At 35.4% G+C, this 27,500-nt stretch overlaps 2 protein-coding genes across 3 annotated transcripts in view; one reads left to right on the top strand and one right to left on the bottom strand.

Moving 5' to 3' along the window:
- LOC144972944 (uncharacterized) overlaps nucleotides 1–5,882 on the bottom strand; it is an 11,039-nt gene extending 5,157 nt beyond the window's left edge. Inside the window, exon 1 of one of the 2 annotated variants that reach the window (XM_078914783.1) lies at nucleotides 5,563–5,882. The gene's annotated coding sequence lies outside the window, so the exon portion shown is untranslated. The remainder of the gene's footprint in view (nucleotides 1–5,562) is intronic. The other variant, XM_078914784.1, reaches the window with a different exon arrangement.
- Nucleotides 4,764–5,150, top strand: LOC144973943 (uncharacterized). The gene has a single exon (XM_078916833.1). It carries the CDS (start codon nucleotides 4,764–4,766, stop codon nucleotides 5,148–5,150), a length of 387 nt encoding a protein of 128 aa, XP_078772959.1.
- Nucleotides 5,883–27,500: the final 21,618 nt, after the last annotated feature.

Here is a 27,500-nt window from a genome sequence, read left to right as displayed (position 1 = left end):
TTAAAATTTGATATCTATCAAAACAGACGAAAATTCCGGTGATATTTTTAAAGGTAGTCAAAATATCTACGATTTCATTAGCCCTGAAAACTACGATTTTTATTTTCTTATTTCAAGTAGGCAGGTCGGCTATGACAAGTATCAGTTCCATAGTCGAAATAAGACAAACAAAAACAAAGTTTATTTAATCTTAGGCTTTCGCCAATACTTCGTACAATACAATTAAGACGAAATAATGTTACCAATCTCTCCTCATGCATTCGTTAGACTATCACAATAACGACCTTGTTATCTTTGCTCCTTACACAACTAACCCCTAGCTTCCCGCTCTTCATCGCGAACTATCTTATGTATGTATTAGCTTCAGGACGGGCAAGTACGGAATCTGCCCACCCTTCCTTTAAACGTATTTATTTCCTCTATAACTTAGAATTCAACTCTCTCAGAAGAGTATTTCTCGTATACTAATTCAATTTTTGAGAAAACCAAAATGGTGGTTGTATTTTATATATTTATTTAGTCGTGACTTTTGAATAAAAGTGTTTTGTTTTATTAGACGGAATACAATAGAAAATTACATTGTTTTGCAAAATTATTTTGTCTGGCAATAAAATACAGCGGTAATTACTTTAAGAATTAAAAAAAAAGAACTAACAAATTAAATTGTTAAAAAACAAAACAAAAACAACAACAACAACAACAACAAAAAAACAAATAAGAAAACAATTTAGATAAATGAGTTTTGAGAAGCACTAAAGAAAACGAGAAAAAAAAGAAATAGTTTAAATGGATAAACAAATATATAAAAACAACACAAATTAATACTAAATTGATATAAAATTAGAAAATTAATAAATTTAATTCAATACTGGAACCCTCCCAAAGTCATTACATCAATGGAACCAGCACAAGTAAGGCAATAAATAAGAAAAAGTTTGTTTGCCAAAAACTCTATTTAGTTTTCACTGGTTGATAAGGTGGGCTCATTTGAATTCGCCCGACCTAGTACTAGAGAGGCCAGACAGCAAAATCGTCAGGCGACGTGACGATGAGATGACGATGTGGGCGGAGTGGAGTGGTGGGGGGGGGGGGGGGTGATAAAAAAGAACAGGAGCGTATCCTAGTTTATGCATTACGGGGTGCATGGCGGTTCGCAATCTATCAAAAATACGCATAAATTGATTTCAGTACGAAGTATCAAGTTTCAGTAGTAACTTTTGAAATTATCTAATTTAAATTTGATTATTTCGGACCTGGTAATACAGCATATAACTTGAAAAAAACAGGCTGGTATTTGCCCACCCTGCCCATTATTCCGATTTTATAAGGGTTGTGTATAATTTGATTTCAGTGTTTATTTTTATTTAATTCTTTCTAATCCATATATTTAATGATTTATTTAGTGCAACCGCCGACAAACTACTTCTTCTTTTACATCTTCCTTGTCTCTAGTGATCCTACTTCGTATTGGTTCTCCCTCCATCATTCTTCCTTAATAATGATAATGATAATGATAATAATAATAATAATAATAATAATAATAATAATAATAATAATAATAATAATAATAATAATAATAATAATAATATCAACAATATTAATAATAATAATAAAAATATAATATAATTAATAATAATAATAATAATAATAATAATAATAATATTAATATTAATAATAATAATAATAATAATAAATTAATTATTATTATTATTATTATTATTATTATTATTATTATTATTATTATTATTATTATTATTATTATTATTATTATTATTATTATTATTATATAAAGTATTCTTCTATGACGCTAAATGCCGAAGCCTCAAAGCGCTTTACAATATTATACTTAACAAACCATAAACACACCCATACCGTGCCTAAAAGACACATGCAACAATCGCACACACTAACTATGCAAATTTTACAAAATGAAATTAACATTAACAAAATGGGAACCAAATTTTAAAATGAATAAGGAAACGCCTATGATAAAAAATTTATGGAAAAAATGAGTTTTCAGCATCGTCTACTAATATTCACTGGTTTTCAGCCTTTTCTTAAAATTTTCTACGCTGTCCGCGAGCCTTATTGAGAAAGGAAACGAGTTCCAAATGGAAGGTCCTGCTTTATTATAGAAAATAGTGCCTCGCTGAGGACCGGTCCCAAGAACCGGTCCCACGGTTCATTAGCTGAGAACCGAGGACCGGTTCCAAGGTGGAGAACCGTTGGCGGTTCTTACCTTTCTATTTTCACGGTCCCAGCGATCGATTCTCATTTCTTTACTGCCTTTTCTCGGTTCTTTGCCTAGGTCGTTCGCCTCTCTTCCACTTCTATCTATCACCACCCATCTCACGTGATTAATCGCGCCAACCCCCTCTTGCACATACGACGATCTCTCTCTCCTCGCAGTGGACTGCCCTCTCAAGTGTGGGGTGGGGGAAGTAGGAGTCGCGTGACGCATTCGACGATTCCCTTATAAAATTAAAATTATAATTAAAAAATTTACTACACACTAATTATCGCAATGACAATGATCTATGATGACGACATCACCCCTCTTCTCTAATGGATTATTCTTTGAAAAAATGTGACTACTATAAGATGTGTGTGTAGTGTGTGTGTGAATGTGTGTGTGTGAGTGTGTATGTGTGTGTGTGTGTTTCGAACCTAGCAGGTCCGATTTTTTTTCTTTTGTCTATCTGTTGTCACCGCTCCTTTCTATCTCATTGTTGTCATTTAATAATACAATAATATTTAAATTTCGTTTGGTGTTTTAACTAATCAAATAATATGAGTTTCACATACTATAGCTTTCTTCAAAAATAACAATTATAACATCTGTATTTTTAAAAACCCCATTAGAATATTTGGGGGCCCCGATAGCTCAGTTGATAGAGTACTCTCTTTACACGGAAAGAGACCGAGCTCGATCCCGGGTGCAGTCAAGATTTTTTTCTGATCTCCCTGTCTACCCAGCAATGAATGGGTAGCTGGATCTGTTAGATCTGGCGAAAAGTATGCAATAGACTGGCGTCCTATCCAAAAGTAGAAATATAAAAGAGAAAAAAGGGAATGGAGAGGAAAAAAGAAACAAATCAAAACAAACTCTTCCCATAATTTTGGTCCAGGATGCAAAAGACACAAAATATTAACAATCCCTTTTCCTTTCACTCCTTAACATTGACCTGACCCGCTCCATCAATCTTCGCACACACAAACACACACACACACATGTATATATATATATATATATATATATATATATATATACACCACACACACACACACACACATGCTTAATGTTCATGTTTTGAGGCAACACGCCGTCTCCACTCTCACTTCCACTTAGCGGTTCTACTGCCATCTGAATGTCCAATGTTGAAAAGAACCGGTTCTTGCTGTTCTCATTTCCCAGGAACCGTAGAACCGCGGTCCTTAAGCATTCTTGGAACCGCTCGGTGCTAATAGAAAGCAACTTGCATCCCGGATCAAATGTATTCATGAATACATGAATGCGGTCAGAATTATTTTTGTAAATAGACCAAGATCTAATTTATTTTTTTTTTGAATGGAACAATAATCTTAAAAGTTCGAACATATTCGTAATTATTTAGTAAAAACACCATAAAACAGTCTTGGCTACAATACTCATTTAATAGAAATCAACTATCACCTATAAACATGTAGAAAACTCTATGTACAACATTTTGATCTCCTAGATGGAATATCAAACGTCAATCTGACATACATCTTGGATCGTGAATACTTTTCAATCCGCCAGAATTAGTTCAGTGAAAAGACCAAGATCTGATATTTTTATATTTGAACGGAACAAAAATCTAAAAAAAATCTAACATAATTCGTAATTATTCAGTAAAAACACCATAAAAGAGTCTTGGCAACAAAACACTTTTAATAGAAATCAAATATCACAATTAAACAAGAAGAAAACTCTATGCACATTTTGATCTCCTCGATGGAATAATCAGACGCCAATCTGACATAAATCTAGGTGAAAAACGATTGACCATTCCCATCTCGTGACCTCCCGCTCTGGTTGTCGACTACTTTGGTAGTGGTAGCCTTGTCGATCGATTTCAAAACAGTTTTGGAATTAAACGGAACGTCTTAAACTGGATTCAATCTTATCTGACATATATATATATATCAGAGGCCAGGAACCACAAATATGGAATCCCGCAAGGTCATGTATTAGGACCAATCCTCTTTACATTATATACGCAGCCACTCACTAAAATTCTAAGAAACATCAATTACCATCTATATGCAGAGACATACAAATATAATATAATATATGGCATGAGAGCAAAATGATCTATGTCAAACGTTACTTACCATCGAAAAGTGCGTACATGATAAAAAAAATTGATGACAATAAATAAATTAAAGTTGAATGATGAAAAGACTGAAATTGTCATCCCAATATTACAAATTATATTGGAAATGTCAAATGTAACATAAATGGCTCGATTGTGCAAAGTTCGCCCGCTGTTAAAAATCTAGGCAGCTTTATGGATGGATATATGAATAGAATATGACATTAGACCAGAATATAAACTATTTTTCTCAAAGCCTAAATTTCCAAGTTAACAGAATCGGTAAAATTAGAAACTAATATACAGATGTGACAAAAACCTTGATAACATCATTGGTTCTTTCAAAACTTGACTATTACTATTATAACTCTCTCTTTCTGAACCTCACCAGAGAGAGAATACTCAGGCGGCAAAGAATTCAAAACAATGATGCAAGACAGCAAGAAACATCATACGTCACCTCTGCTAAAAGAGCTTCATTGGCTTCCTGTTAAGGAGCGAATATTGTACAAAGTTCTGACATCGTGTTTCAAATGCCTCAACACATATCAACCAACTTTGGAGTTGTATACACCAACCCGATCCCTTCGCTCGTCGTCCGATGGAAAATTGCTTGTCACTCAAGGAAAGAACTCTTACATGCCATGTGGAGGACGATCCTTTTCTAGAAATATCCCAACGCTCTGGAACAAACTTCCAAAAGAATTACGGCATTCTTCATCGGAAGTTATGTTTAAAAAGCATCTTAAGACTGATATTTTCCAAATCGAACTGTTGATGCCCCTGTATGCCCCTCTGAGCACTTCCTCGTGATATGGAATAGCGCTCAACAAAAATAATAATAATAATAATAATAATAATAATAATAATAATAATAATAATAATAATAATATAAAAATAATATATTATTATTATTATCATCATCCTCATCATCATCATCATCATCATCATCATCATCATCATCATCATCATCATCATCATCATCATTATTATTATTATTATTATTATTATTATTATTATTATTATTATTATTATCATTATTATTATATTATTATTATTATTATTATTATTATTATTATTATTATTACCATTATTATTAGTATCATCATTATTCTCATTATTATCATTATTATTATCATCATCATCATGATCGTCATCATCATCATCATCATCATCACCGTCGTCATTTTAGAATTAACGAAAAAAATAGAAAAACTATTCTTACCTTTAACAGGTCGTAGCACGGCCACAAATATAAGACGAGAGGAGTCCTAAATTATAATATTCTTTCCACAAGATTATGTCTCAACAGTAACACAAAGTGACAATATGATGGTAAGATCTGATTGATTTATATGTTTTTGAACATAGACTGAAATGTGAGATTCCTATCTAAGAATTATTGACAAATCGCAAGTTCATTCCTGTTTGTTTCCAAGTTTGGATTCATAAATAACTTCCATTTACTTCTTTATCCTGTGAGATCAGTATTATCTTTAAAATATCGTTGCAGCTACCCGGGATAGCTATTAAACTACACACTACACAATGTCGGGCTGTGTAGTAATGGTGGGGACATTTTCTTAGAAAAGATAATCACAAATCAATGATAAAGAAAGGGGCAGGGTGAATAATAGATCATGTGTAATGTGTAAATGGCATTGCGTCACAGTTATCTATCTACACGTCTTAAGATTCTCAATTTTAATGCGTCTGATATTTGAATGTGTGTCAATCTTAAAATAGACTTTGTAACTTTCAATTAATTTCGTTATGGATGAATGGACATAGGTCGTGGTGACATATGGGGTTCATCCGCCATATATTAAGTAGTTGTAGACTTCAAACAAAAATGATAATAATGATGATGATGATGATTGTCATGGTCTGAATGAGTCTTAAAGAGCTAACTCGACTACATGTATAAAATAAAGATGTGAAGAATAAGGTGTCCAGAATTTACTAGTTATTTTTAAAATAAAGAGCAAATGACGAATTGATTAAGATGATATGAAAATAAAGATAATGAAATTTAATCAATTGAGTCTTCTGATAAATGAATGGTGATCAGAGTTACAAATGGGAATATAATGATATTACGCATCTTATACGATCTTGATGAGATGATGATAATGTTATTGATTGCGGGTAGAAGTGTGGGGTTCCACTTCCAGTTGAGAGTGGTTGCAGGTATTCCTCCGACGGGCCCAGACTTGATCAATTCTTGACAGTGATTGAACTGGCAAAGGTGACAGAGGAAGTAATATGAGGAGTGGAGTGGTCTGGCCGTCAGGGAATAAATTGTAGAGAGAAGTGAGTGAGGAAGATTAGATCTATCAGCTTTTATAATAAGTGGCTACGTGACAGAAGGTAGAACGAATCTAATATTAGAAGGTAAAGTTTTTCTAAGCCTACCGAAATATAACTGGAGTGAGATGAATTCAGTTCTTGCTAAAATAAAACGTTAATAAAATAAATGTGAATAATCGTTACTGTGACAATGATGATGATGATGATGATGATGATGATGATGATGATGATGATGATGATGATGATGATGATGATGATGATGATGATGATGATGATGGTGATGGTGATACAGCGCAAAATTCAATTATGGATTTTAGCGCTATTTAAATAAATCATTGCACAAATATTGCATTTTACATTTAGCGAGAGAGGGATCCCTTTTTGACCAAATCATTTGACCACAATCGATCGAGGCCCCAGGTTTGAGAGTGTTTGCCAAGATGAGGGTCGTTTAAATCGATCGGTATTTGAAGGACGACTTTTCTAGCCTAATTTTTAAATACGCGTCTTTCTAAAGTACGACAGTCAACTGGTTAACAGAAGGTATAGTTTTGACAGAACGTTTTCTGTTTTTTGTTGTTGTTTGTTGGTTTTTTTGTTGTTGGGTTTTAAATTTTTTTTTGGTTAACACCATATGCTGATAGCTTTATCTTGTATGCGGTTTATGTCAAACCAAAGGCTTACGTTTGGACATTGGTTATAGAATAGAATGAATGAAGCTGGTGGCATTTGACGCTTTTTGAAATTGTTTTAAGACCCTCGGCTGGGTGATTAGTTCTCACTAAATTCTACTGGTCATCCATATCGTGTAGGGCAACGCTTAGACTATAGATCCGAGACTAGCCTCGCGAGACAGTTTTCCCCTTGCAAGTTTAGACACGAACCCTCGTCCAAACTATTTGTCCTCTCCGAAACTCGTCGGTGTGAGTTTGTGTTGTGTGTGTGTGTGTGTGTGTGTGTGTGCGTGTGTGTGCGTGTGTAAATGAGAGACAGAGAAGAAAAAAAGATAGAAAGAAAGAAATATGTTGAATAAATATCCAGACCTTCTTTCTCTTTATCTCCTTCTTATCCTTCTATCCCCCTATCTCTCTTTCTATATACCTTACCTTACCGTAGTTCCGTCTCCCTACAGAGGTTGGATGTCATGGAAGGCCATTCTTAACGCCCAAGGGCCATTACCGAGCAGTCGATTATCTTTTTGCCAGTTGTTGCCTCCACATTTCCTATCCACTTCCTTGGTTTGCCCGTGTCTTTCTGCCAGCTACTTTTCCCTCTAGCACTGATTTTTGGATGTTGTTGTGTCTCCGAATGTGTCCATAATAAGTCAGTTTTCTTATTTTAACTTCTGCCAACAGTTTTCCGGACCTTTGACTTCATCAATAAGAACCAGAATGTTTGATTTTCTTTATATATATATATATAGTTGAGAAGAAATCTTTTAACATTATCAACGAAAAGAGGCATCCGCTGAGCGAAAAATTCCAGCTTCTGCGCTCCGGAAGACGGTATCTAGAAGCAAATGTAGGACAAATCGACATAAGACAACCTTCATTCCAACCGCCATAAAATTAATTAACAATTCTTCTGTGGAAAAATGAGACAACCAATGAAAATAACGAGAAGCAGTGTCGTGAATCATCATCATCGACATTGCCGCCGTCGTTATCATCATCATCATCATCATCATCATCATCATCATCATCATCATCATCATCATCATCATCATCATCATTATCGTAGTCATCATCATCATCATCATCATCATCATCATCATCATCATCATCATCATCATCATCACAATCATTGCCATCTTCTTCTTAATATAAGACACTATATTTATAATATGGTTATCTGCTGTCCCAGCAAATATATCGTATCGTTCTATCTGTCTGTCTGTGTGTCTGTGTGTATGTATATATGTATGTATGTATGTATGTATGTATGAATGTAGGCATGCATATACGATGATATGCTGGTTTGTATGTATGTCTGCATGTATGTATGTATGTATGTATGTATGTATGTATGTATGTATGTATATGTGTTTGTATGTACGCTCATTTCTTTTGTATACATGTGTAGAAACAATGTGCAAGCGTGTATGTTCGTGTATGACTGTGTCTGTATTTGTAAATGTGTTGATGTTCATACCATGAACCAAACTGAGCATTGTTTACCTCACATGAATTGCCTCTAATTTGGACAATAAAGATTATTATTATTATTATTATTATTATTATTATTATTATTATTATTATTATTATTATTATTATTATTATTATTATTATTATTATATATATTATATATATATATATATATATATATATATATATATATATATATATATATCCTTTGATTTCCCAGAAAGCTACTGTTCAATGTTTCCAACGTATGTGTTGGAACACACTGCAACGCAGGCTATTATATTATTTGGCTATCCACAATTACATATTGCCAGCCGTTGGGTGTATTGGTCGATGGATTTTCTGTATTTTTCTTGAGCTCGTTTGTGCAGGCCTGGAGTTGTTACGTCTATGTTACGTCTCTGTGTTACACGCCTAGCCGCCAGACGTTTAGTTTGTGTTCCTCGTTTTTTTTTGGATTTAAAAGATCATTTGTCTTTTTCTAAACGGAATTTTATATCATTTTTCACGAGATAATAGCCGTTACTGTGATATAACTTTTATCAAATTTCATCAACAATTTCGAGCGACTTTTTGTGATTTTCTTAAATTTTTACAATGGATTTAATTTTTCTACAAGTGTTTACCGTGCATATTTTTGTTTACAACCACTTTTAATATTCTATTACAGTTTTAACTTTCATACTTGACGAATTCTTCTAATCATCTCATTATACAACCTAATCATCAAACAGTCGTCAGCGAGGAGGGGTAAGAAAACAAAGACCGTTAACTGTTGTGTATGGACATTGACTACCCAGTCGTCCCCGCCCTCCTCGTCCCCCACCCAACCTCATCACTGTAAATACTGCTCATCGTCAAACCCCACCATTGACTGTTTTTAACTCTACTGATCCGTTTTATTACAATTCGCCTAAACAACATTCCGAACACCAGCTCGAACGTTTTAAAAATTTTATACACAAAGACCTGTGCGGAATAAAACAGAGGACATACACGGCCTTTTATCACAAAATCAACCTGACCTTTTATTTTTAACAGAGACATGGTTATATGAGACCAGATGAGTATAACTCCAAATCAGTTCCTGGGAACAACGGACAAGGAGAATATCATCGACTGGGTTGTATTCAAAGAACCAAATAAAGAACTCTACAACACCACAATAACTGACGTCACTTACACAGATCACAAATTAATAGAAATTAATATCAATAATGAAAGAATAAAGAATATCAGGAAAAAGGTAACATCACGAGATTTGAGAAATATTGACGTAAGTGAATTGAGAAAGAACTTGGAAGGTGATCTTCATGACCTGTACAACAACATAGCCGACGTCACAATAGAGAATTGGAATGTTTGCGTCCGCAACTCTCTCGAAAAACACCCACCTTTAATAACCAGAGAAATTCGTCATCGTCGTTTCGTTCTCTGATATACAGAGGATATTGGTGCGCGATAAAATTGGAACGTTTATGGAAGAAGACACACCGACAAGATCACTGGAACCGTTTCAGACCAGCCACTTTCAAATGGAAAAAGACAACTATAGCAGCTAAGCAGGTCCATTATGGCAACAAGTTTAAGAATATCAAATCTTTAAAACAGCTGTTCTCAAAATGTGATGAAATTCTAGGAAATTCAACACCACCACCCCTCCCTTCTTTGTACAATGATGCAAAGTTACCTGAAATGTTGGCTTTATTGTTTACTCAGAAATTTGACACAATTCGAAAAACTTAGACAATTTTGAGCTTTATACAGATAAACAGTCTGTTGATGGTGGTACTTTAAATTCCTTTCAACCAGTCTCAGAAAAATGTATAAAGAATCTAATTATGAAGGCCCGAAATAAACCTAGTGAGCTAGATCCCCTTCCAACATCGTATTAAATTCTTGCAATGACGAGCTTATTCCATCAATAACAGAAATAATTAATCAGTCAATGCAAACTGGTATCGCCCCCTCTTATTTTAAGACAGCTCTGATTACCCCACTTTTAAAGAAACCCTATTTAGACCATAATGATTTTAAAAAACTACAAACCTTTTAAAAATCCTGGAAAAAGCAGTTCTTCGCCTATTAAATTTCCATTTAAAATTGCAAGATCTATATGAGCCATTCCAATCAGCTTATAGGGAGAACCATAGCACCGAGACTGCGTTGTTAAGTGTAGTAAATAATTCGATTTTAAATGCTGAAAAAAATGAGGTAAACATTTTATGTATCTTGGACTTATCGGCTGCATTTGACACGATTGACCACAACATTCTGTTGAATCGACTCGAACGTCTTTTTCGTATCTAGGGATTGGCGCTAAAAGGGTTCAAATCTTATTTAACGAATCGTCGACAGACTGTTGTGATTAAAAATGTCAAATCATCTGATCATCATCAGGAATTTGGTATACCACAGGGGTTATTGGGTCCACTTCTTTTTACAATGTTCATGAACCCCTTGAATCTGATTTTATCTAAATTACCAATTTTATGCAGACAATAATCAAATCTTTAAGTCAGCAATCTACGACCATTTACATTTTTTAATTGAACGTTTCCAATCTTGCTTTGTTAAATTGAAAACTTGGATGGATCTGAACAGACTAAAACTTAACGATAGTAAGACTGAAAGAATATTTATCGCTGGCCAGCAATCCTTTAAAAATGTAGAGTGTGAATCAATCGTTTTAGGAAATAGAGTAATTGAAACTGCTAAGGTTGTTCAAAATTTAGGTGTATTTATTGATTCAGATTTTTCTTTTACCAGCCAGGTAAATCATATCGTTAGGTTAATGTACATGGAAATGAGAAGCATACGTAGTGTTATACATCTCATTACAAGAGATATCTCTGCCTTTTTAGTTAATTCTCTAATTCTGTTAAAGCTAGATTATTGCAATCCCCCCCCCCCTTCTATAAATAAAGACAAAATAAAATACTTTCAGGTAGCCCAGAACGATGCTGCCAGGCTTATTTATAGAAAGAGGAGAAATCAATCTGCATCGGGTTTGCTACGAGAATTCCATTGGCTTCCCATTGGGAAACGTATAGAATATAAGATTTGTACTATTGTTTTTAAATCACTGCACTCTGATCGTCCTGGATACATTAATGACATGCTTAAATTATACGTCCCATCCAGAAATCTGAGATCAAAGTCTTATCATCACATACTTGTGAAGCCAAAAATGACTCGCACAATTGGCGAGCATGCGTTTGAATATTCGACACTCCTTATCTGGAACTCCTTCCAATTATATCAGAGACAGTAATGATGCAGCATTCTTTTTAAAGAACACCTTAAAACGTTTCTTTTCAATATGTAACACTGTAGAATTATATTGCTTTGTTTCATATTGCATGTTTGAGTCGTTGTATGCTTGTGTGAAAGTGAAAGTGGCCACGCTTTAAGCGCTTTGAGCTTGTTGATATAAAAAGGCGCTATATAAAAAAAAACAGATATTATTATTATTATTATTATTATTATTATTATTATTATTATTATTATTATTATTATTATTATTATTATATTATTATTATTATTATTATTATTATTATTATTATTATTATTATTATTATTATTATTATTATTATTATTATTATTATTATACCCAATAACTGTATTTGACATTTTACCGTGGACAAGAACATAACGTATATTCGAATATAGAAGACTGCTATCCGACTTTAATGCTAAAATCAAATGGTCCCAAAAGGGAATTTTTCTCACTAACTGACACCAATCAACAAAGGATAAAGATAAAGCTTTGTATTACTGACATAGAATACTCAAATATAATAAAAACAAAACAAACAGTACCTATGCATTTTTTGACTCCAGTGCTCAAATAATGCAAACCTATCCACGCCTGGTCCTTTTAGCTTTTATTCTTTGAGCCAAAAGAGGGACAGTCCTCTTTGATTTAGGTCCCTCTCCACTGTATGTCTTCCATTCTTCTTGAGCAGGCATCGCTTCCTCTTTCCTTGGGGTGTCCATCTCATTGTTAATGTTTCGATAGGTCTGCAACAGAATATGACCCGTCAATTGCCATCTTTTCCTTTTAACAGGCTCTAACTTTAATGAGATTCTACCTCCGCTATTACTTTCAGATCCTCTTTTCAGATCGCGTTCGGCCGGGAAACCTTGGCCACAATGGACAGAAAAAATATAAATGTATATAAAAAGGCACATTCTATCCAATGATTTTTTTAAAACGTGCTTACATCACGTTGTTCAGCCTGATATCCACTACATAAAAACCAAATGATGAAAAATCGTGAGAAGTACAAAAGGGAAACGTTACACATGACTAATCATTAATTGTTGATAGAACAAATGGACACATGATATAATAATTAGGGGTGGTTATTTCATCATAAATCGCGCGCAATGGCTAAAATAACAACTCTGCATAAAGGATTAATAGTAAACAAAAATGAATATACCAGCTTTCATAAAGAACAAAACACCAAACACGGAACGTGTTGGCCTCAAAACTATTCTTAAGTCAATAACAAACCATTAATACATCACTTAAAATCCAGACAGACGGCGGGGAAATAATTGGCGCGTCTTGTCGGCAAGTAAAATTATCTTGAACTTGTCATTTCTAAATTCTTTTACTTGCTGTCCAGTGGGAATTTTACAGTCCACATATTATAGCAGCATAGTATCACTATAAGGATTAAGAACAGAGATTTCAATGGATGAATGCCAAATGTAGTCAAGTAATATACAAACTAGACAGTCAGATTATCAATCTTTTGATGGTACCCAACAATGACAACCATCTTTACTCATTTTCCCCCAAATACATTTTGCTTATGGAGCAACTTACTTGCTGGTTCTGAGCAATATTGAGACCTTTAAAGATGTATTTACAAACTATTGGAAAAGCTATCCCAGAATAAGATCCGGATTCGATCATCATGGGTTCAATCCCTCGTGCCGAAACTTTTAAAAATAAGTAGAAAGGGACTTAGGAGTCATGACCGAGGTTCTGGTCCAGCTTCTTTAGTGTGGCCTCGAGCAAGTCACTTCGCCCCAACTCACTTTGCGCTTGGGATAATACAGTCTTCCCCTTTGAACAGACCATAAAGACAAATTTCCCCCCTGGGAATGAATAAAGGAAATTGTCTCGAGAGGAAACCAAGGTTTTCATATGACAGTTTGTCGCAAACGTATTTGGATGAGAGAGGCGGCCCTGAACATGTTAATGGCAGCCTTGTTCAACAAACGAAAGAACCTGTATACTGTGACAAAGATTGTTATCCACACCATTCAGGTAAATCGCAAAAAGGCCCCAAAATATACATCCATTGAGCAACTGGATCGTGAAGAAACTTCCACTCATAATATTCTAGATGGAGTCAAAATACAAGGTCCAAATGTAATAAAGGTTGCTGAAAAATCTCTCAGGAATCCAAAACAAGAAGCAAAAGCTGTCCCACATTCACTATTTCCTTTGACACCAATGGCAGAGTTTCTTGGCAAGATAAATACTCACTGGGCCATACTTGATTCAATTGACTTGATGTAAAATACTATTTAAAGATTAAATGAAAATTGGATTCAATAGTCTGATGTCACGTCGCCCAGCAATGACGCCATCGTGGTTCTAAACAAAGAAAATCGTACTTTCTATTCTTCATGCTGGCTAGAACTTTTCATGTCTTGTGATCAGAGTGTGCAAAAGTCAAAACATGATCAGATTTTTCATGTTTTTTTTCCTCTGGATACGCTTTTATGCTCGTCGGAGAAATATTTCATAAGGCCGTCCGCCATTGTTCCGATAGTTTAGAGGCCGTTACTAAGTTACCATGCGTCATTACGAGGGAAGTGACGTTACGACTGCTGATGCGTAATACTAAGCTGAGACAGAACGGGAGGACGATACAGATATATATATAATATATATATATATATATATATATATATATATATATATATATATATATATATTATTCTAATATTTACCACAATGTTTGAGTCAGTCGACAGCGATGTTTCAGGCCTAATCAGCCATCGTCAGGACTGTGTGTTACATGAGTTTGGTTTGTTGACTGTTGTTGTTTGTTGAAGTGGTTCCGGTTTGTAGTTGATTAATAAGAACTTCCAAGATGTGGACATGTATTGTACATCTCATTTTTCGTGTTGAGTGTGGCTTCATGAGGGTGTTTGATTGTAGTATATTTCTCTTCCAAGCATAAGCTACATTGTTTTGATGTTGGTGTGTATCCTGTTGCTTTAGATAAAATTTTCCATGAAATGTTGTGGTCTAGTTTGTTGTCTTTTAATTTCCAAATATGTTCGCTGAGTTTTGTGGATGTTTTTTTTTTTGTTAGTGTTTCTAAATGTTGAGGTGTGGAGGTTGTATCTTGTTTTGAAATTATTTTCCGTTAGTCCTACATATTTTTCTTGCTTGCTTGTTTTAGTTTCGGTGACTCTGGCTTGGTAAATTAAACTTGATTCTAAACATTGTTTGTTTAGCGGGCAATGTTCCTTATTTCTGCAGTTGCGTTTTCTGGCGGGTGGGTTTTGCTCCCCATGTGGCAATCGCTTCGCACACAAGTCCATCGGTTCTCACACCAGTTATTCAAACCAATAACTCGACTTTTTTAAAATAACCTTAACAAAAGTTTATTTAATCTTAGGCTTTCGCCAATAATTCATACACTTTAATGGCAACATACATGAAAGTGAGAAAAAAAAGGTAAATGGAACGAAAGAAGAAAATGATACCATTAATAACCACAAAAATACAACTGTAATACCACCAATATTTAATAATAATAATAATAATAATAATAATAATAATAATAATAATAATAATAATAATAATAATAATAATAATAATAATAATAATATAATAATAATAATAATAATAATAATAATAATAATAATAATAATAATAATAATAATAATAATAATAATAATAATAATAATACCAGAAGCACACAAGAGCAATAATATCCAGTATTGTTTTTGTAAATGAGGACCACGCTTATACCCCATTCGTTGACAATAAAGAAGATAGGAATTATATCATGGCAATTCTGTTTGGGATAATACAGTTATCGACAGTTAGTAACACTATGTGTAACAGAATACTTTGGTCTGGGGGATCTTTATCCTCGTTTATTGGGGGAAAATTCAACATAAATAGACCATCCCCTTTACATCTTATTTAACAAATTTCTATCGCTAATTAAAGTTCTAGAAGATTGGAATTTTGCGAACATTGCCGTCATTTATCAAGGGCAATAGAAACGAACCTAGAAGTTACAGATTATTGTGAGGTAGAATTACAGAATTAATTCTCAAAGACAAAATAATGAATCTTTTAGAATACCACAAACATTTAAGTAATTTTCCACACTGATATAGAGCGAAACATCCTTGTGTACTTCAATTATTACATTATGTCAAGGATTGCTTTCTTTTTTTTAAAAAAATTACGGCGTTTGTGACACATATAGGTCGTTTCAGGGCATAGAAAAAACAGAAAATGTATTAGGTAGTCTTAAAGTAAACTTTTGTCAAAAGCACCTGCTACTAAATAAGACAAAGGTAAAAGGTACTACTAGGGCATGGATTTATATTCCAAGAGCAAGCCCTCAGTTTACTTTGTTTGAGATGGATTAGAAGTCAAAGGCACAATCAAGGATCCTGCCTAACATGTAACAAGTGAAATACGATCAATGTTTTACAAATTATATTCAAAACAGCAACAACCAAAAGAAAAAAGTATTACAATTCATTATCGAGAGATAATTTTACAAGGGAAGACAGAAAGCATTAATAATCAAAATATACTGCTAAAACTAATACTATACATCTGTTTCCCCATAGCCAAGGATTCCGACCAGTGTCAGGACAAAGCAATTAATCTCATTCCGAGACAGAGATAAAATGTCATTCGGACAACATATAAGGGGACACAAAACACAGCAAGTGATCTCCTGTCCACTATTCTTCTAGCATGATTGGTGATGGTCAATGTATTAATATTATATATTGACTCACTTCATGAAAGGCTCCTCATAAATTGAAATTCCTGTTTGGATATCGATGTGCATGTCAATAGTTTTAGAATTAAATGTACTTGCACGTTGACTCATATACAATGATTTTATTTATTTGGTCAAAAGCATGTCTCTATTGTTTCTTTAAAGGTATCATAAAACATATACCTATGTGCGGGAGCAGTGTCTGAAGCCCAATATAAGTAAGATACTTAATAAATCTTGGAATATGTCATATAACGAGCATTTAGTTTTCCTTACTCTATCTAGTATCAAATACAGAGGGAGTTGAGGGAGAATCATTACAACTCTGAAAGATAATTTACAAATTAAAGAACCTTATTCCGTCAATCTCCAATAATAAGTATACCAAAGGCAAAGTTTAAAATATATGTTCAAACATTTCACAGTTAAATAAGAAAGACGCATTAATTATCTGTAAGTGAAACCTGGAATAGTCTTTGCTTTTATCGCAAAAATGCAGGGATTTTTTTAAAGCAACTAAAAATTAATGTTGCCAGAGTTACCTTTTCTGCAATTTACGTATGATGAAATTAAATTGTGTAGGATTTTTTTTCATCATACTATGAGCAGTTAACACCTGTTATTTATTTAATTCTGAACAGTTTTCAACAACCTCAATAGTTTATAGTTTATAGTTTATAGTTTATACAAGTTATTTTCGATTTTACATTGCCATATGATACCTTTTCATTATATTCAAAAGATAATACAAGCTATTTGAGATATGTATTATGTGCCATCATTAAATAAGGTATTCAAAGAACAACTCTTATTCAGCTTAAACAAAATAAAATAAGATATTTGTGACGAGCGATTTTCTTTCACTGCGTGATTTCTTTATCATTCGTCATCGTCTCATTCAAAACCACTTCAAACTTAGTGGACGATATATATTTGCCAAGGCAGATTAACACCTCCAGTTAAAATACTCAAAACATGGACAGTCTTTTCTCCAATAAGGCTCTAAATTTTGCTAACGGAAAAATTAGTCAATAGATGGGAAACCTTCCCATTGTATAATGGAACACTCGCTTTCAGCTTAAGGCTTATTTACCTGTTCAAATTGTCTGCCCATTGTATCCATACCTCCTGCTAATTACCTTTTCCAAACAAGACTCCAACGTGCATATGCCCTGAGGTTCTTGTCTCGTTCAAGAGTAGCTAAAATTGCAATTAAGGTCTAGCTCTCCGCTAATTCTTCGTTACTCCGTATTAATCAAAGCATCTGAATATCATTGGCTATCTTAAACAGGAACATTCTTCTGATTGGCTATTCCCATTATCACAACGCGTTCCTTTAATTCACAAAATCAAATTCATCTCTGAACTGAATCACACACACGCTAGGAATTCCAAGAAAGAAGAGCTATCCCTCCAATTTAAACTTGTAAAAGTTCTTCTTCTCTCGGCTGAAGGTAAAATGAATTATTGGTTAACATTCAAAGTGGAACGAGATATTACTGTGGATTCAATGCTTAATCTATTATTAATATTATAGTTTGTGTATATATTTTAATTGTGCTATTCCATGGATGTTCGTAAGTTGGAATACCTGTACAAAACTATATCTATATTTATCTTATACTATAGTTAACATTTGTTTATAATCTATGCTATTATTTCATTTATATTCAATATGTATATTGCTTGGATGTCTGTACCCTACCGCCAATCGCCGGCCACACATCATAACCTCAATTATAATTAATAAAAATAAATAAAGAAATACCAGGGACACAACCCTGTTAAATTCTCATCATGTAAGATAGCTCGACTGTCAGTTGATGTTTGATACAAATGTAATAACTACCATTATCATGGAGTTACTGCTTCTCCTTGCCTTTGTCGGCAAATAAAGGCTATTATGATGTGTCGCTCAAGGACGATCCGGTGGCGAAAGACAAACTCGATTGGCTCTAAGACCTTGTTGTTTTAACTCTTAATTGAAGGTCCTTGTCCTTGAAGCACCCAGCCCGTGCCGAATCCTTGCCTCCCAGTCCTTGCATAGTGGTAAACCCCTGATGTCAGTCTTTAACTACAACACACTGTTGTGAAGTCCAGAAAACCCTGCAAGCAGGAGCCAACCCTGGAACTAGATGATACATTTGCCTCAAGCAAGCAAGCCGGCAGGATAAAGATAAGCCAAACGGGCTTATACCATTTTAAAATGAATCACATACCGACACATATGATTATATCAAAGTAAATAGATAAATAGATAATAGATTAGATCCACTCAATTAGAGCTCTTCTTCCTGATATTAAATAAATACTTATTCTTTCTATCTTTTCCCGTAAAAATCTAATTAAACTTAATATATAGAATTGGTATTATTGAATTGGGCGTTACTATTGTCTTGACTCACTTGTTATTAATACAATTAAGTTATAAGGGACCCTAAGGCAATTATTAATCACCCCTAGATTAAACCTGAGCCGTTTGTGGTATAGGTTGAGTGGCGCAGCTGGTAACGAGAGCCATAGCGCGCATACTAGTTCGAATCCAGACCATTGAGCTATCGGTCGGACTCGATCCCACAAATATAACACACAACCCGCCACAATATTAATACATTGTTTGATAAAGATTCATTTGAGTAACGTTTAGTTAGCTATTTTATCAAAGGAAGTATTTTAAACACACACACACACACACACACACACACACACACACACACTCATTAAAGACATTTGCAAAAAATAAAAATCACGATTTTAGGACCCCTTGAAGAATCTTGTCACGGGAGTACAGTACCTGGCGTGCTGGATGTCAACCTCATATATTTATTTTCTTCTATCGGAGACTGCTCTCTTGTCTCCAACCAAAACTGTGCACTGATATAGCAGACCAAGTTGAAAGGTGCTACTACTACGACTATCCGGAGCTCTCCTCCGTCCCGAGAAGACCTTCAGAAAGCAAGCAAGTTCACTAAATTGCACCCCACCCCAACCACCACCACCATCCCTCCCCTGACCCCATCCCTAGCACACACATGTCCCGATACACTTGGCATGGGGTCCATCTTTTTCGTCGCAAGTTCTCTAACGAGAACTGGAAAATGCCAATGGCCCTGTAGCTTGATTCAGCCTTTTCTTTGGTAGAGCACTTCTGCAAAACAGGTTGGAACATTTACGCAAAGTATCCAGGCCAACAGTATCCCCGGTCTCAGCGATATGCCGTCTACTGGATGCCAACCATGCAGACTTGACGGAGCCGAAGAAAGCCTGGTTGAAGTAGGCGTGAGGCATGTGCCAGAAGACAATATAAAAGTAGGCTAGCACTATTCAGTATCTGATACTGAATAGCGGTTTTGCACTATTCAGTATCTGATACTGAATAGTGGTTTTGCACTATTCAGTATCAGATACTGAATAGCGGTTTTGCACTATTCAGTATCTGACACTGAATAGTGGTTTTGCACTATAATACGGTGTTTTTTTTCCGAAACCTGACAAAGTTATGGGAAGAGTGCAGCTGTGGGAGTGAATATGGGACTCAGAGAAGTGTACACCAGTGGGGAGTGAACCTGGGACTGGGTTTCGGCGGGTTTCGTAATAAAAAGCAATTACTTTTTTACGAAACCCGACGACACCTGGCAATATCCGACAAAGTTATGGGAGGTAGGCAGCAGCGTGTGTGTGTGTGCGTGTGTGTGTAGGGGGGGGGGAGGGGATGAATCTGAGATTCAGGGAAGTGTACACCAGTGGGGAGTGAACCTGGGACTCTGGGTTTTGTATAAAAGCAATAACAAAATAGGGGGGGAGGGATTACTTTTTTACGAAACCCGACAATATGCGGCAAAATTGTGGAAAGTAGGCAAAGCGTGGGGAGTGAACCTGAGACTCAGTGGAGTGTACACCAGTGGGGAGTGAACCTGAGACTATGGTTTTCGGCGGGATTCAGCTAGTTTCATAAAGAAGCAATTACTTTTTTACGAAACCCGACAAAACCTGGCAATATCCGAGAAAGTTATGGGTAGTAGGCAACAGTGGGGAGTGAACCTGAGATTCGGGAAGTGTACACCAGTGGGGAGTGAACCTGTGACTGGGTTTCGGCGGGTTTTGAAAAAAAAAAAGCAATTACTTTTTGTTTACGAAATGTGCCATCTCCCAACAAAATCGGGCAAAGTTATGGAAAGTAGGCAAATAATGGGGAGTGAACCTGAGACTAAGGGAAGTGTACACCAGTGGGGAGTGAACCTGAGACTATGGTTTTCGACGGATTTCAGCGAGTTTCACATAAAAGGAATTATTTTTTTACAAACCTGGCAATATCCGACAGATTTTGAAAGTAGGCAACAATGGGGAGTGAACCTGATTCATGGAAGTGTACACCACTGGGCAGTGAACCTGAGACTCTTGTTTTCTGCGGATTTCAGCGAGTTTCACATAAAAGCAATTACTTTTTTACGAAACCCGACGAAATCTGGCAATATCCGACAAAGCTATTGGAGTAGGCAACAGTGGGGGGTGAACCTGAGATTCATGGAAATATACACCAGTGCGGAGTGAACCTGAGACTCTGGTTTTCGTCGGGATTCAGCGAGTTTCATATAAAAGCAATTGCTTTTTTACGAAACCCGGCAATATCCGACAAAGTTGTTGGAAGTAGACAACAGTGGGGAGTGAACCTGAGATTCATGGAAGTGTACACCAGTGGGGAGTGAACCTGAGACTGTGGTTTTCGGTGGATTTCAGCGAGTTTCACATAAAAGCAATTACTTTTTTACGAAACCCGACGAAAACCTGGCAATATCCGAGAAAGTTATTGGAAGTAGGCAACAGTGGGGAGTGAACCTGAGACTCAGGGAAGTGTACACCAGTGGGGAGTGAACCTGAGACTCTGGTTTTCGGCGGGTTTCAGCGAGTTTCACATAAAAGCAATTACTTTTTTACAAAACCCGACTAAACCTGGCAATATCCGACAAAGTTATTGAAGTAGGCAACAGTGGGAGTGATCCTGAGAATCAGGGAAGTGTACACTTGTGGGAATTGAACCTGGGACTCTGGATTTTGTAAAAAAGCAATACCAAGGGGAGGGGAATTACTTTTTTACGAAACCCGCCAAAAGCCGACAAAGTTATGGGAAGCAGGCAGCAGTGGGGAGTGAATCTGGGATTTGGACACCGATGAGGATTGAACCCGGGACTGCTCAGAATGTACTTTTATTTCGAAACCTACCGAAATTGTCAAAAGTTATGGGAAGTGGGCACCATTGGGCAATGAACCGGGACTCAGGGAAGTGCACACCGGTTGGGAGTGAACCTGGGACTGTGAAAAGAGGAAATCAGTGGAAATGAACCTGGGACTATGGAAGATCGATACCAGTGGGAAATGAAGCCGAACTATCGGAGTTGGGTACCAGACGAGAATGAAGCAATTACTTTTTTACGAAACCCGCCAAAACCCGCCGAAAAACCATAGTCTCGGGTTCACTCCCCCACTGTTACTTTCTTTCCATAACTTTGTCGGATATTGGCGGGTTTCGTAAAAAAGTAATTGCTTTTTTTAAAATCGAAACCCAGTCCCAGGTTCACTCCCCAATGGTGTACACTTCCCTGAGTCCCAAGTTCACTCCCCACTGCTGCCTACTTCCCATAACTTTGTCGGGTTTCGGCGTGTTTTGGCAGGTTTCGTAAAAAAAGAAACATCCATAAAAATACCACGTGTATTCAGTAAATAGATGTCAATTGTAGTCTAATATTCAGTATCTATTTAAATTATTATTATTATTATTATTATTATTATATTATTATTATTATTATTATTTATTATTATATTATTATTATTATTATTATTATTATTATTATTATTATTATTATTATATATTATTATTATTATCATTATTATTATTATTATTATTATTATTATCATTATTATTATTATTATTATTATTATTATTATTATTATTATTATTATTATTATTATTATTATTTATATTATTATTATTATTATTATTATTATTATTATTATTATTATTATTATTATTATTATTATTATTATTATTATTGTCATGTAAATTTCAATATAATACGGCAAGTAATTCTCGGAAGTACATCGCTCAATTAAAAATGAATTTATAATGAATCGGGTTTGTCTTAGATGACAAAACAAACAAACAAACAACAACAACAAGGAGAACAACAACAACAGAAAAAAGCAAGATTTTAAAAAGTAATAAACAATAGAAGAGCACAATAATGAAAAACAACAACGCGATGATAACACATAAAAGATATTCGTAATAAATCGATAACTGATTAAATTACTCCAACTACTTGATTAAAAAAAAAGCATAACCATAATCATAACAATGACGATGATGACGATTACAACAACAACGATAATAATAATAGTAAGTAAGTAATATTAATAATAATAATAATAATAATAATAATAATAATAATAATAATAATAATAATAATAATAATAATAATAATAATAATAATAAAAGAACAATAGTATATTATCAACATTAAAGTATATTTCAAGCAAATAAAATTATTAAAACAAAAGTTTAAAAAATATAAATAGACAGAAGGAATTTTAAAAAAATATTGGGAAAAAAAAAAAAAAGTTACCCTTACCGGGATTTGAACTCAGGAACCTTAAGCTCAGAGTCAAACAGCTTATATCCACCATGCCATGGTGTCACTGAACTCTTAGAGACATTTAATCATGTCTATTCAGACATTAAAAAATGTATTTGACTGCCTCTCTTATTTTGATATTTTGAACTATGTTAATTGCACGATAGCAGAAATTTAAAAATTTCGATCAAAATATTTTTACAACTTTGAATCGGGCTGTCAGTTACTGCACGTGTTCAATCTGGAAGTAGGTCAGCAGTTCAACCGAGATTGTCGCACTTTTCACTCTCTCTATAAAAAAGAGTTCCTTATGGATACTGAATAGTGGCAAAGCACTATTCAGTATCTGATACTGAATAACCACTTCCATAAAAGTATGCCATTTTCCTCGCAGATTGTGGAAGTCTCAATAAGTGAGGTATGGTTGGCGTGGCCATCAACCACCTTCAACAAGGGTTTCTTAATATGCTGAGTTGCCGGGATAAAATAATATAACTCATCTCGTCAAAGGTGTGAGTTTCGATGACCGACACGAGCGATAGAGTACATCGTTCCGCACACCTGCTTTCAGCCGAAACCACAAAAGCCATGCCAATGGTGCCTTTCTTCCCCCATTGTGTACTCTATAAATAAGATATTTAAATCGTAATATTATACTAAGCAGACGACACGGCTAAAGTTGGAAAACCACTTTCACCCTTTATCCGCATGCGTTGTCCCAGGGAAGAAGGAAAGTTGATAATCACAGAAATCGTGATTTTTAGGAAAGCAATTTGGGTTATATGGAGCGAAAAATAAGCTGCCACCTTGTTTTTCTGTCTCAGGAAGCAAAATGAAACATCGGTTGAGGCAATAAAAACTGTGATTGCGTAATTCACGCATTTAACGTATTGAAACGAATTTCGAAAATCTAGGTCTCAAAAAAGTGTGCGGATCAAAAGTCACGATCAGCTGTACGAAGCTTGTACGATTACTCTAGTTCGCCTCTCTCACATACTTTCTTCCACTAATCACCACCCATCCCACTTAAATAATCACACCCATCTCCCTCTTAACGACACAGACGGCGATCTCTCTCCTCACCACAGACGAGTGCTCCTCACCACTAACTGCCCTCTCGTGTGTGGGGTGGGAGAAGTAGGGGTTGCGTGATATTCATCAACGTCCTGGACGATTCCATTATTAGGGGTAAATTTCAAAATTTGCTAAACACTAAACATCGCAATGGCAATGATCTAGGATGAGGAAATAAAGATATCACCCCTATTCGGGGGTGACAATGACTGATCACAAAAAGGAGGACATTTTTCAGCGCGAGATCAATAGCCATCCATGCGTAAATAACCTATTGATTTGAATTTCATTAAACGTATTGTGTAAATGTGTCTCGCGGCAATTTCTGACACCACTTGGAGGAATTTCATAACTTGGAAGTGTAATTACAAGATATGGTGGTTGTAGTAATGGTAGTAGTATGGATGATGATGTGGTGATGGTTGCAGTAGTTGTGATAGAGATGATGATGTGGTAGTAGGAATGGTGTGGTAGTGGATGAGTAGTAGTAGTAGTGGTGGTAAGGATGATGATGTGGTGGTGGTTGTAGTAGTTGTAATAGGGATATGTGGTAGTGGCTGTAGTAGTAGTGGTGGTAGGGATGATGATGTGGTGGTGGTTGTAGTTGAAGTGGTGGTAAGGATGATGATGTGGTGATAGTTGTAGTCGTGGTGGTGATGTGGTGGTGGTGGTGGTAGGGATGATGTGGTGGTGGTTGTAGTAGTAATGGTCTTAGGGATGATGTTGTGGTGATGGTGATGGTTGTAGTTGTTGTAGGGATGATGATGTGGTGGTGGTTGTAGTTGTAGTGGTCTTAGGGATGATGGTGTGGTGGTGGTTGTGGTAATTGTGGTAGGGTTGATGATGTGGTGGTGGTTGTTGTGGTAGTGGTAGTAAAATGATGATGTGGTGGTGGTTGTAGTAGAGTGATGATTTGGTGGTGGTTGTAGTGGTAGTGATGGCAAGGATGATGATGTGGTGGTGGTGCTTGTATGGATGATGATGTGGTGGTGGTGGTTGTATGGATGATGATGTGGTGGTTGTTGTTGTAGTTGTGGTAGGGATGATGATGTGTTGGTTGTAGTAGTTGTGGTGGGGATGATGCTGTGATGGTAGTAGTAGCAGTGTTAGGGACGATGTTGTGGTCGTGGTGGTAATTGTAGTGATAGTGGTGGTAGGGATGACGATGTGGAGGTAGATGTAGTAGTGGTAGTAGGAATGATGTGGTTGCGTTTATAGTAGCAGTCGTCTTAGGGATGGTGTGGTGGTACTTGTAGTAGTAGTGGTGGTAGGGATGATGATGTGGTCGTAGTTGTAGGGATGATGATGTGATGGTGGCTGTAGTGGTAGTAGTAGTAGTAGTAGTAGTAGTAGTAGTAGTAGTAGTAGTAGTAGTAGTAGTAGTAGTAGCAGTAGTGATGATAGTAATGATGATTGGTGGCTGTTGTTGTGGTGGTTGTAGTAGTGGTGATGGTAGGAATGATGATGTGTAGTGGTTGTAATAGTAGTGGCGGTAGAGATGTTGAAGTAGTGCTTGTCGTGAGTCTTTTTTATTCTTTAAAAAAAAATTAATAAAAGGCGAAATTGTGATGGGATGGGCGGGGATAAACCACCAATTAGGCGGAAATCCGCCTTTAGGAGGATCCTCAGCCCTGCCTCTTCTAGGTTACAGTTTGAAATGAATGTGACGACTGTGTGTGCGTTGTGTATGTGTTCGTGTGTGTGTGTGTGTGTGTGTGTGTGTGTGTATCGAACCCGCCAGTCCGAATTATTTTTGTTTTCTTTTGTCTGTTGTGATTGTCGCCACTCCTTTCTATCGCATTGTTGTCATTTAATGATACAATAATAATGCAATAATAATTAAATTTCGTTTGGTGTTTTAGAAAATCAAATAATATGAGTTTTCACATACTAGATATATCTTCCTTCAAAAATTACAGTTATAACGTCTGTATTTTAAAAAATCCCAATAGAATATTTGGGGGTCCCGATAGCTCAGTTGATAGAGCACTCACTTCACACGCCAAAGGGACCAGATCGATCCAGGGTGAAGTTGTGAATGGGTAGCTAGATCTGTTAGATCTGGCGAAAAGTACTTTGCGATAGACTGGCGTCCTATCCAAAGGTAGAAATATAAAAGAGAAAAAACGGAAGGGAGAGAAAAAGGAAATAAATTAAAACAAAACTCTTCCCATACTTTTGGTCCAGCATAACACATACACAATATTATTAACAATACCTTTTCCTTTCGCTCCATAACATTGACCTGACCCGCTCCATCATCGCCATCATTATGTGATGTTTCCATCTCTTGATTCATATCTGTCAAGTTCCAAAAAAATAATTCTGGATTTTGATGCCATTTTTATGCCTTCCCTTTTTAAAAAAAAAGTTGCCGGTGGCATTCACGGTTGTTTACGGTATGCACAGTACACGCTTCTATAGTTTATCGTGCGCTCTCAACTGAATTGAAAAAATATGGTATATGATATGTATTTTATTATATTTTTTTGGTCATTATAAAAGGGTGGGAAGATAGTCATTATTTGGGACAAAATTAATCTAAATTTCTTTGAAAACTAAATTGATAGTGGTTGAAAATCATGTCAATTAAATGTTTTAGTTATTTTTGATAAAAATCCTCTTAAATTTATACAGTCTTTAAAGATTAACGAAAATAAAAAGGGTCGTAAATAATTTTTCATAAAAAATCAGGTGTCTTCATATTTTTGCTGTTTGCTCCGATCGAAGCGATGCGTCTGTGTCATGATTTACCTGTGCCGCATCATCTATGACAACAATGAGCCCATAGCAATTGGGGTTTCAGGCCTGCAAATAAGTACACGTCGGTGAGAGTCTATTAAGCTCGAACAAAAATGTATTGTTTTGTAGTTTCTTGTTCTTTTATCAATGAATCAAATGAGATCAACGCTGTGTTGTAATTTAAATATTTTATTAAAAACTATGGGAATTGGAATAAATATACGATTATCATCCGCATGCTAACACAGAAAT

Source organism: Berghia stephanieae, chromosome 5, assembly GCF_034508935.2.
Source record: "Berghia stephanieae isolate SIO BIC M18660-M18661 chromosome 5, UCSD_Bste_1.3, whole genome shotgun sequence".
Classification (NCBI taxonomy): domain Eukaryota; kingdom Metazoa; phylum Mollusca; class Gastropoda; order Nudibranchia; family Aeolidiidae; genus Berghia; species Berghia stephanieae.
This window is presented reverse-complemented; position numbering and strand designations above follow the sequence as displayed.

Excerpts from the sequence above, each read along its gene's own strand:
- LOC144973943 (XM_078916833.1), top strand. The coding sequence starts at position 4,764 with ATGATGCAAGACAGCAAGAAACATCATACGTCACCTCTGCTAAAAGAG.